At 33.3% G+C, this 13317-nt stretch overlaps 1 protein-coding gene across 2 annotated transcripts in view; it reads left to right on the forward strand.

Annotated features, from left to right (window-relative positions):
• LOC139487985 (polycystin-1-like) overlaps positions 1–13317 on the forward strand; it is an 84632-nt gene that overhangs the window by 40597 nt on the left and 30718 nt on the right. For both annotated transcript variants that reach the window (XM_071273277.1, XM_071273278.1), the window contains exons 4-11: positions 458–2919; positions 3431–3673; positions 3908–4080; positions 4368–4541; positions 4924–5067; positions 5592–5716; positions 7002–7172; positions 10799–10897. In XM_071273277.1, the coding sequence (XP_071129378.1) occupies positions 458–2919; positions 3431–3673; positions 3908–4080; positions 4368–4541; positions 4924–5067; positions 5592–5716; positions 7002–7172; positions 10799–10897 (3591 nt within the window). The remainder of the gene's footprint in view (positions 1–457; positions 2920–3430; positions 3674–3907; positions 4081–4367; positions 4542–4923; positions 5068–5591; positions 5717–7001; positions 7173–10798; positions 10898–13317) is intronic.

Genomic DNA, 13317 nt, shown 5'->3' on the forward strand with positions numbered 1-13317 from the left:
TTATGTGTGTCTTATCATTCTCTCAATTTATGGCCAGTGTATGTACTAGAATTCTAATAATAGAAGGGGCCAAAAATAACAGTGGGGCTATACCCTTTGTTTTCCTATTATGGATATGTATTGACCGCTAGGTGTTTGGTTCTTAGTATCGTTGGATGACTACCTAATAAACATGTAGCTCCTTTTATTCAAAATCTTGTGAAATACCAAAAAATCAGTTTAGGCTTCATTGACAAAAGGCGTTTTTTTTTGCTTTGGTTCCTTTTACTTAGATTGGTTTTAAAATAGATTTAATTGTAGGTCTTTTGCATTGTAACCTCTGAACTGTGACTCTCTCATGAAAGTAATTAAAGAAAAACTATCTGAGCCCATCAATTTTCGTTCTGGTGTGCTTGACCTCTCTCTACTGTTTGTAAATAAATAATATATTTTTTAAAGTATATTCCTTTTTTTCTAGGTGAATACACCTTCAGAAGTACTTCTTAATTCACCATTTGAAATGACCGCTATATTGTCATCCGGCAGTAACGTTGAATTTGATTGGATAATGAATGGCGACGATTCTGCTTATAAATTATGCCAACACATTGTACGCGAATGTACAGCTAACTACTCGTATTCTACAATAGACATATTCAATATAACTTTAGTTGCTAGAAATGAAGTTAGCCATGGAATACAAACTGATATATTTGTGACTGTCCTGAAAGAGGTCGCAGGATTAAGTTTTTCTCAAAGCATTGGTGCAGTTAATACAACTAGAAGTGCAGAATTCATTTTGATACTAGACTCAGCAGGCCGAGAACCAATGGGAAATCTTACAATCGTTATTGACTTTGGTGATGGAACGTCCGAAACTTCGAATTTATATGATATTACAAATACACTGGTGTCACCGGGGAAAATTTTTTTTCACTTGTATTCTCAGCAGGGAGAATACGTTGTAATGGGGAATATAAGCTCTACAGTAAGTTCCCAGAGTTTAAGTAATATTACAGTAAACGTGTGGGACGACATCTCCCAATTATCTCTTGGTGTACCGAAATTTGCACAAACTGGTACAGATGTCAATTTTCAATTTCAGAACTACCCACCGAATGGTTTTGAATTTACTATCTCATATGGTGACGGAGCCGAACTGAAAAGCAACGTAGGTGTCCAATATACTGCATTTGACAGTACTCCGTGGACACATAGTTATTCTTCTCCTGGCATATATGAAATCTCTTTATTAGCCATTAACGCAGAGCAGACAAAAGACTGTAAACTCAATATAACAATCCAATATCCTATAACTGAACTGATTATCTCCCCTCCGGCGTTACCGTTTCTACGATATCCTACACCAGACGGAATAATTGAATTTGAAATTTCACAAGTTTCCAATGCAGATCCACCGACAAATGTTACTTGTTCTTTTTCATTTGAAAATAACGAAGTGTATATAGAAAAAGGTGTTGACATCGAATACATGCAGCCTTTCAAAATGTCTTATACTTACACGACAGAGGGTACTAAACATGTAAACGTAACGTGTATAAATGTAGTTAGTCAATTTACTGTTCTGACTCAACTTGAAATTAAAACAGTCACGCTCAATGATTTCGATTTCTCATATCCAACCGAACTTAACGTGAATATGTCTTTGAATGGAGATAAAGAAGTAAATGATTTTTCTGAGGACATTCAGTTCAAAATATCATTATTGAACTGTACTAGATTTCCACTAAACTTTTCGTTAGAGTTTGACTTTGGTGATGGAACAACCCCATCAAATATTGATGATTTTAACGTTCAGCACAGCTTTACAAAAAGAGGACTGTTTCTAGTGGTTGTTACTATATCTGACTCAATATCAATAACCACAGTCAACTTACCAATTAGGATCGGAAGGATAGATTTTACTGTAGACAAATATATAGGGAGTGTTGGTCATCTCCCGTTTGTTTTTAACATTTCAGGACCACCAAGTTTTGGTTCGTACCAACTTTTTACCGACGATGGCGATAAATATGACTTATCAAGTTCAAATTCCCCTATTTTAAAGTCACATGTTTATAAAGATTTCGGAAGATATTATCCAAAAGTGATAGCTACTTTCCCCGATTTTACTGAGATACTTTATCTTGAAAGATCTCTTAATACAGATTATAACCTATCCGTGATTATGATAGATTTTAATACAACCGTGGATCTGCCTCCAGGAGAAATAACAGTTATTGTATCTAAGCATCCTTTAGCAGAAGACCTACCGAGTGTAAAATGCAGATTCGATTTTCAAGATAAAATAGATGTAGTACCAAAAGAAAAAACACAAGATATAACTACTGAAAATCCTTTGATTTATCATTTTACCTACTATACTCTTGGCTATCCTATAGCAAATTTTACCTGCTTTAACCAATATGATCGCAACGAAAACATCACTACTTTAACTGTTGTAAATGAGTGCTTCCCCTTGACCGGCATATTTGACAGGCAATATTCTAATACATCAAACCCATTGAGGCTTATTACATCAGAAGATGTAGATCTATCGAGCAGAATGCCTGTAAAATGTGCAGATAAGGATGTCGGATATAAATGGAAAATATACAAAATTGTAAATGACACCGAAGTCTTGATCAATTACAACCCTCCGGAACCACCAAAAGGCTCATTGAGGTTCCCTAGAGGAGGTTTCAGACAGGGTATGTACAAAGTTACTCTGAACGTCAGTCTACCAGAAACATATGTCTTTGAACCAACATTTGTACAGTTTATAAAACCGCCTCCATTTGCATATATCGATGGTGGATCCCAACAGCAAGCCGCATTAGTAAAACCCATTGTTAAAATAGATGCTTTGACACACTCGTATGATCTGGAGCAAGGATACGGTGGAAACCACAACTTGACATTTGATTGGTCATGTAAAAGGTAATTATTATTAATACTTTGAAGTTTAAGGCTACCACTTTCTGAAATAGTTAGGCACATTATAAAATATAAAAAAAAGAAGATGTGGTATGATTGCCAATGCGACAACTCTCCAGAACAGACCGATTGACACAGAAAGTAACAACTATAGGTCATCGTACGGCCTTTAACAATGAACAAAGCATCAGGTTTTTTTTTATTGGTTTTTTTTTTAATTCGTATTGTATGTGTTTGGTACAGAAGTATAGAACCACGACATCCAGTATTCATGAGGGCCCATTGATACAAATACAATTGTTTCCCCCCATCAAAACATGAATTTGAAATACCGATGTTAATTTAAACTTGTCAACCACAGAAACACATAATAACATATAGGTAGTATCTAAATCGTAAGGTATCGAAACAAAGATCGGCTAAGGTGTTAAAATTCTCTTTTTGCATTTCCCTTTTCTTTCATTGGTGTTTCAGGCATTAATCGAATTCATTTTTTATTTTATACAATGTTTAGGGTAGATAACGCAAGCGATTTGACAGACCTGTCAATTAAGTACGAGAATAATTTCCAATCATTTCTGGACTGTAGCGAGTTACTGGACACAACGTTGCCACGTGGAAAAACAATATTGAAGATGCTAAACGACTCATACCAAGGTTACGCAGTATCAGTGAATGTTTCAGTTGATAACCTAATAACACCGTTTACTCAGCTGATATTGGCTGTTCCTGGATCGCCCCCAATTGTTTCTATTATGTAAGATTTAAGAAATTATATTTTGACTTATTTTCGCAATTAAACAATAAATAATGTGATGAAATATATTGATATAATAGAAAATGCAGTTTAAATATTAGAAAATGAAAATGGCAGAATTATTGAGTCATATAATCATGCCAAAGTTTTTGTCGCAAATGCAAAATTGGCGTTCAATATCATAAATTGAGAACAAAATACAATAAATGCAATACAACTGAACTTTTTTTTAAGGTGCGTAATCAACTGCATGGCGAAATATGCTGTAATGGTGAAGTCTATGTGGTATGTAGAGTGTAAAGACTGTACACAAAACGACATTCTGACGTATCAATGGACGATGTATTACAAAGACTTAAATGGCGACTGGCAACTTATTTCGGATCTAACAGAATTCAGCGATTCAAGTATGAGCAATATAATAGAAAATAAAGATTAATATGGGGTTCGAGCGAATCAAGCAAAAGTCATAAATTTAGCGATTAGCGATACCTTGGATATGTTTTCATTTACTTCAATATTCTAGTTCCTGTTTGCCAAAAGCCTGTATCTTCGAATTGTTATGTCTTATATGAAATTTTTCGTCGAATTTTAGTACACTGTTACAAACAACATTAAACGAGGGTAAAATCAGTGAGAAACAACTCTCACTGGTCTATGTATGTTTCCAATTTATTATGAACATATATTTCAGGACCTACAAGCAAAAGTTTTGCAATCAATGACAACACACTGCAAGTAGAGATGGAATATAAATTGACTGTTTTAGTAAAAGGTTATGGTCGTGAAGGGATTGGAGAAGCATCATCGACATTTTTAACAAACAGTGCTCCGTATGGTGGTCATTGCGAAGCAGACCCATCAATAGGTAAATATATTCTAGTATGTCCCATAACACAGTTATTTCATTTTGGACAAAAAACGAAAATTTGAAAAGTCGCACCTGCTCTATCAAAATTTGTTTTTCACAATGTATCTGCAATTAGACTACCTCAAAATATGAACATTTTTGTGTTAAGATGGTCTATTTAATTATATAAAAATAAAACTAAGTGTGTACACCCTATACTTGTTCTCCTTCTTTTGTCGATGAGAAGGGTGACATATACATGTATGTGTATCCCCCTTTAGAACAATTGAAATAGGTAAAAAGGTATTAGCCTCCATTTGCTCAAATGACACATTCCTAAATCAGAATTATAAATATAATCTGTACTCATATACTTCATAATTTTTCTTTTTAATATTAGGTAATGCTTCAACGACAGCTTTTAAAATCATGTGCTTCGACTGGAAAGATGAGACAGAGAATCCAATGAAATATGAGTTCCTCATAGTAGAAAAAAGTGATGAAGATGACGGTATTGAAAAGGAAACCCCGTTCCAGTTTGGAGGTTTAACTATAAGATTCTTTAATGTACACACTGCTACTTTTAAGATAACAAATATAAAAAGTTCACATTTAAGGCGACATTTAAAGAATGCCAACAAACGATGGCACAAGAACTATGGAAGACTAACAGTAGTCAATTCTATTTCTGATTTATGTGTTCTCGTCCTGTATATTAGTGAAAATTTCGTCACTTAGTGAAATATTTATCACTGGACGATAAGCATCACTTTTTTATTTGAAGATCGAAACGGTTATTAGTAACGTTTTGGTCAAGGTATGGTGAATATCAGTATGTTAAACCTAAAGAACGGTGGTCAGTTGTATAGTATGTGAACGCTAGTAAAAAAGTATTAGCATCACTGTTTATTCATAATATAAATCAGTTTACTTTAGATTATTCCATGCAGTAATGTATCTTGTCAAAAAATGCGTATGTTAAACTTCATTTGAGCAGGTATTTCTTTAATATTTGATACTAGTAATATGTATGTATGTCATTTTCATAAATTGATGATATGGTTTCAGGTGAAATGACTGCGACAGAAATCAACTTTCCTGTCGGCGATCCGAACAACAACGATACCTTATACTTGCGCGTCAAGATATATGATGTTTACGGTGACTACAATGTGTCAGATTTTGCAGTTATTGTACGTATTGAAGGTTGATAAGGGGGTATCCAACACTTTCATAGTGGGGTTGAAATCTCCATTCACATTGTTACACAGTCAGGAACTATTCCAAGACTTATTTGATACTTTTCTGTATTTGTTCTCTAAAACCGGTAGTCAGATTTACTTATGATTCAACAATATATTAACATTTCTTGTGGTGCAATCAAGTAGTCTTGAGTAATGATCATGAAGAAAACATAGTGCGTACCAAACGGCTAAAGGTCAGTGGTCAATTATGACTTTGACCTTGGACCTTGAAGATAATTTTTTTCAACTGATACATTTTTAGAGAAATTGGAAATTTTATTGAATTGGATGAATAATAGACAATACTGATGGGTCTCTTCTTGTGTAACATACGATTTTATGTATTTCACTTTTATTGTTTAATTCCAATACATGTATATACTAAAACATCATATATAGATGACATTCGTTGTGGAGGTTGACGATTACCTCGCTTTCGGCTTACACTGTATAGTTCAATCTTGTACTTAGATAAATACATAAATATCAAAGTGAGATTATATAAACAAAAAAATAAATAGGAAATATGGTATTATTTCTAATGAGACAACTGTCAAACAGATATAAAAAAAATGATGTGGTAGGATTGCAGTTGATTAAGACTACTCTTCATAAGAGATCAAATGACACAGGAATTGACAGTTAAAAGTCATCATACGGCCTTCAACAATGAGTAAAGCCCATACCACATAGTCAGCTATAACAGGCCCCGAAATCACAAATGTAAAACAATTCAAACGAGAAAACTAACGGCCTAATTAATGTACAATATATGAACGAAAAACAAATATGTAACACTGTCCTTGGGACAGGCGCATACAGACAGAATATGGTCGGGTACTTGTACATCCTAACGACAAACAGACATGAGAGTCCTCGAAGTTACTAACAGCCAGTTCAAAGCCAATAACAAGCAATAACACAATTATGCATCTAAGACTAAATTATCAATCAGTACACATCAAGTATCCGATGGATTTGGTGTAAAGATGTCATAAACAGTAGGAAAAACATGACCTTGTAAAATGCCAAGGTACAGGAGTTGAGATAACTATTTTAGATCTATGAAAGTGCAATTGACTGTAACAATATTTAGTTTGCTTTTGATTTATTGGTTTTTTAGCATATACAGTTTCATTGGTATATACTGTTTCCTTTATATACTCGTTTTACTTTGTAGTCTATGCTACCAACAAAATATGTACCAAACTAATTCACTATGTTTACTTTCCAGTCTATGCCACCAGCAGAATATGTACCAAAGGATCCTAATGATGTTAATGCCACTAACAAGCTATTCAATGACTATGATGAAACATTTGCCAAAGTAAACAAAGGTGGCAACACTATGGCATTATTGAGATTGATGGATTCAACAGCAAGTATATATGCAGGTATCGATCTAGTAAGTAGATTGAGTAAAATAAGTTTTTTTCCAAATATAGTACCAAAGGAACATATGCTAATAAACAGAATAATATGAAAAAAAATCAGGTGCGAATTACTTTCCAAAATACAAAAGCAGTAGAACTGTGAAATCCTATGAAAAAAAACTTACATAATGAATATTGCTGCGGGTTTTTTCTTTTTTTTTCTTTTTTCTTTTTTTTATTTTTTGTTGTTTTTTTGGTCTTTGCTCGATCCAAATCTTGTGATATTTAGGTAGAATAAGTTTTTGTATGGTCAAGCTGTAATAGTTCTCCGTTTTAAAATCTAGTGATAAATTGATAAAATCATACACCAGAACTAACATTTATTAAATTAACTAAGTGAAGGCGTAGGGGATATAAGTCATGTACCTATTGCTTTCTAAGGTTAATTCTTCAATTTAGAGTATTCATAATTTTTTCGTCTTGAATTCAAACAAAGTAAGTCATTCCACATCAAAGCAATGCCCAGGAGGGTGTCACTAGAGGGTACTTACCACTTCGGTACTGGCATTAAAATACAAACATTGTGTTAGTGATAAACCATAATAGTAATATCAGATGGAGACAAATCCTATATGACCAGAAGAAAGTAAATCAAAGTCGATTGAAAACGTTAAATGAATAAACACATTGAACATAATCTATCAATACAAATTTACATCGGAACTGGATCATGAAATATAATAGGATATTTGTTCTGGTATATCACACGAGACCTTAAGTCGATTGAAAACGTTAAATGAATAAACACATTGAACATAATCTATCAATACAAATTTACATCGGAACTGGATCATGAAATATAATAGGATATTTGTTCTGGTATATCACACGAGACCTTAAGGTTGATACGATAATCTTCCAAATGGAATGTTGACTAATAAAAAGTATCTGTAACAGGTCGAGAACTCTAGATTTTCTGACGTCAGAATATATTTGCATAGTAATTTCCAAAACACAAGGCCAAGATGGCCTTGAAAAACTGACCAATCGACTCAATGAACTACAATGCATTGTGGGCTACTACGGGTAAACTACTACTTAAAACACGTGGAATTAGTGGGAAAACAGTCAATTAATATATTGTCTGGGACTCTCATTACCAAAGTTTTTATTCTGCAAATATATTTAATGTAAAATATATAACGTAATCTTCAATTTGCATGCTCAGATTAAAAAAATATTGTTTATTGGCTTCACGATTCGACTTTCTTTTTCGCCTTGCAAAAGTAGTTGAACCGGTTTTGTGCATTGTTATGAATTGAACCTGCATTAATTTCACGACATGACACAGTGAAATATCCAATGAAGTGACCACTGTCCAGTAAGAAAATCATTTGAGATCTTTTAAACCTGTATAATGTCATTGCAAAATCATTTCTGCCTAGAAAAACACGAAACTTTCATTGAAACACCTCTTTTTGTACTGAATGTGTATTATTTTTTTTATCAGGACCTGAACTAATAGTAAGAACATCATAATATTCAGTATGCTAAAAAGAAGTGTTATGAAAGCGGCAGGGGCGGGTCCAGCCATTTTAAAAAGGGGGTCCTAACCCTGGACAAAAGTGGGGGGGGGGTCCAACTACATGTTCCCATCCAAATGCACTGATCGTCCAAAAAAAGGGGGTCCATCCCCCGGAACCCCCGCCCCCTGGATCCGCCACTGATCGGGTACGGTATATAGCTCAATACATTTTTTATAGTTTCATCCATCGATAATATCAGTTTGTTGCTAATTTTATCACAAAATATACCTCAGAGGTTTTTTTATCGTTCGGCTGCTGTCCTGTTGACATATGAAAAATATCTCCAATATTAAAAGTCTCTGGATCATAGTGGGTGCCATATAACCTATTATTTTTTTTCAATAATTTTATCTTCAGAAACTTCAATTTAATTAAAATTAAGAATTTTAGGTACACTATTTTGTTGTTGAGACATAATAGAAATTTCTAATTGAATTGAATTTAAAAGAAATAAACTTTTTTTTTAAATTTTAAAATTTAAAGTGGTTGTCGTTTGTTTATGTGTTACATATTTGTTTTTCGTTCATTTTTTTTTATATAATTAAGGCCGTTAGTTTTCTCGTTTGAATTGTTTTACATTGTCATATCGGGGACTTTTATAGCTGACTATGCGGTATGGGCTTTGCTCATTGTTGAAGGCCGTACGGTGATCTATAAATGTTAATTTCTGTGTCATTTTGATCTCTTGTGGACAGCTGTCTCATTGGAAATCATATCACATCTTCTTTTTTGTTATAGATCCAACGCTGCAATTTTCACAAAACATATCAAATTTTCCACCTTGTCGCACATACATATGGTTAAATCATTACAGCTTATTTCCTAATGCATGTGGAGCAAAACTTTGGTTAGCTTACTTGCTTTGTTTGTATATATTGTACAAAATATAAAATATACAAGTTAAACTATGCCTATATATATATATATTGTTTAAAGATGTCAATCTTATTTTCAAAGCTTGTATAAACAACTATACAAACAAAGCAAGTAAGCCAACCAAAGTTTTACTTTGCAGGTTTAAGAAATCAGCTGTAATGATTTTATTCAGTTTGGCAAATGTCCGAGCCCGTTAAAAAAAGAACAAACTGAAACTGCAGTTGCTGACTTAACTACCTTAAAAAAAAGGGAACAGTTTGGAAGTCCCATATACTGAAATGTGACCAACAAAAATACTTATAGATTTTGTTAACACTGCCATGTATGTAAATATTTCTTCACCTTTTTTACGAACACAAAATTCAAGGATCCCACATTTGCCTTTAATTATCTTTACGAACATTGCTGTACTCTTGAATATCAGCACCGGCTGTTATCGACGGCTTACTTTACACCAGTAAGTTTGTCTCATGGATAATTGTGTTTTTTCGCTGTTGTTTCGTTGCTTCTGGTGGACAAATACATGAAATATCTGTGCCATCATCAAACATGTTAATGGCTATATATCGGGTAGTTCAAACCCTTTTTTCTTCGCATAGAAACAACTCTTCGTTAATCTGAGCATGGACGTAATACTTTATATCACGAACTATAAATGAGGATACACAAAATGAAAAACTAAGCGAAATTGTGAATCCCGCATTGCACGAAAAAATGTGTTGTATTTCAGTAAATAACACGTGTTTTTTGTTGATTGTAAACACGTAGTAGTCCATCATGCATTGTGACTCATTTAGTGGATTGGTCAAAAACCTAGGTAAAAATAAATTGCGTCACATGTAAATAAACAATTACATGTGCGAGATTATAAGTATGCTAATTTATGCATTTCCGTATAAGGTAGTGGTCCTGACCTGTGTAATGAATGCTTATATCTTTTTCTTAGAGCTTTTATGAATTATATTTTGTGATAAATCACAAAAATCTTTAAATGGAATGTTAACTGATAAAAAGTATCTATTAAGAATGCTTATATCTTTTTCTTGGAACTTTTATGAATTATATTTTGTGATAAATCACAAGAATCTTCCAGATGGAATGTTGACTATTAAAAAATATTGGTAATGAAAGTTAATATCTTTTTCTTAGAGCTTTTATGAATTATATTTTGTGATAAATCTTTTTTTTTTTGACAGCCTACATCTGGTATTCCCGACTTGTCAACACCAATGAAATGTGTTAACTATACAGATAGTGGGAGTGATCAGTCTAGCGTTAAAACAAATCTTCAGCAGGTATCATACAAGATAACTAATAAAAGTCATTTTGTTTCGTAAACAATTTCAGTTTGAAAGCTGTTATAAGTATGTTTCTCTCTCCTATATGTTCTCCCATTTAATTGTTTTGTATTCCTGCCATGTAATGTTGCCCTTTAATGTTATATTTAACATTGCCATAAAAGCGGGAGGTTTGACTAGCGACAAAACCAGGTTCAACCCACCATTTGTTTTTAGATGTCCTGTACCAAGTCAGGAAAATAACCATTGATCAAATATTTATCGTTCGTTTCTGTGTGTGTTACATTTTAACGTTGTGTTTCTGTTATGTCGTAGTTCTCCTCTTATATTTGATGTGTTTCCCTCAGTTTTAGTTTGTTACCCAAATTTGGTTTTTGCCCAATCGATTTATGAATTTCGAACAGCGGTACACTACTGTTGCCTTTATTAAGTGGTCTAAGTATTCAATAAATAAACTCTCATCATATATACGAGGATTGAAATTTTGTATTTGCGCCAGACGCGAGTTTCGTTTCAAATAACTATATGACTATCCAGCCGTCACTATTGAGGTTGTGAGTTCAAATTCTGCACGTTTCAGATGCGCTTAAGTCCTTTTTTTAATTGACTAGGATTTACAAATTTCCTACTGGAAGTCGGTTGTTCACTCTGGACGCTGTGGCTTTCTCCAGCAATATACACTGACCGCCATGAATTAGCACAAAAAGTACTGAAAGTTGCGATCAATAAACCAACACAATCATCTGAAGGTAGAAAGACACCACTGCTAAAATGGCACATGATAACTATTCATGCAATTATACAAATTAAAAACGAAAGACCGTACAATACGATCTGCACAACGAAGATAAGTATTAGTAATACTCGTCTTGCTACTCATGATAATCAGTTACTTAACCACACTGTGTAGGTTGGCTGTTTTTTTTTTTTGTATCTAAAGTCAATACACACATTGTCCGTCCAAATATCTAAGTTTGCTATCCCTAATTATTAAAATAAAAACACTACTTTTCGCAGGAAAGTATTAACATGACTGATATGTTTCAATTATACATCATAATCGTACCGATTAACGATATCTGTTTACAGAAAAATATAGATACTTACATTTAATGTTTTCTGTTTAATAATTGATGTTTTTTTGTAAACTTTTAAGTCGATTACTTATTACAAGTTGAATTCATTGTGTTTGTCATCTACCCTAATTTTCTTAGCCGTATTTGGTACAACTTTAGGAATTTTTAGTTATAATAATTGACTTAGGCCAAACTGCATTTTCCTGATGTTTGGTATGAATCAAGTTTCAAGTGCCACTGATGAGTTGTATGCAGTCGAAGCGCACTTAGCTTGGTGTTACCAGTTATAAAACCTTGTATCTTTGATGAGTTTAACAGTGAAATGTTTCTTATCTCCTATGAAAGTTCTGAAGAACTATTAAAAAATCGAACTTGAAAATAATGATTCCAATAACTCGAATAACAAATAAGATTTTTTTTTCTTTAACAAAACATTTTTTTTTTAATTATGTATTCAAAGGTTTTAAATTCCGAATAGCGATTTAAAAAAAAATAATTGTAAAAATGCATTTTTAAGATGTTTAATAAAATAAGTTATCCACCTATATCTCTAATTGTTTTGTCACGAAATAGTTATCAAAGGTACCAGTATTATAATTTAGTACGCCAGACGCGCGTTTCGTCTACATAAGACTCATCAGTGACGCTCATATCAAAATATTTATAAAGCCAAACAAGTAAAAGTTGAAGAGCATTTAGGATACAAAATTCCCAAAAAGTTGTGCCAAATACGGCTAAGGTAATCTATGCCTGGGATAAGAAAATCCTTAGTAATTCGAAAAAGTCAAAGTTTTGTAAACAGGAAATTTATAAAAAGGACCACATTATTGATATTCATGTCAACACCGAAATATTGACTACTGGGCTGGTGATACCCTCGGGGACGAAACGTCCACCAGCAGTGGCATCGACCCAGGGGTGTAAATAGTTATCAAAGGTACCAGGATTATAATTTAGTACGCCAGACGCGCGTTTCGTCTACATAAGACTCATCAGTGACGCTTATATCAAAATATTTATAAAGCCAAACAAGTAAAAAGTTGAAGAGCATTTAGGATTCCGTCAAAACGCTGCATTTGTTTATTCATTGATTGGATTTGTTTGCTAGACATGTCAGGTGGCTAATATTTCGACTTATTCAGAAAAAAAATACAATTAAACACATTAAACAATGGACAAGTTTTTCAAAGAAAGTTGATTGGGATAAAAGGCTGGATTTCCACTTGAAATAAAAGATCATTATGTTTGATACAGTCCTACAACGGACTCCTTAGAAAGATGTTGCAAGGGTTTGGTTAACATGCATACTTCCTTTCATTCATCATATGTATACGAGACATC

The sequence above is a fragment of the Mytilus edulis genome, chromosome 9 (genome assembly GCF_963676685.1).
Source record: "Mytilus edulis chromosome 9, xbMytEdul2.2, whole genome shotgun sequence".
In the NCBI taxonomy this organism is placed as follows: domain Eukaryota; kingdom Metazoa; phylum Mollusca; class Bivalvia; order Mytilida; family Mytilidae; genus Mytilus; species Mytilus edulis.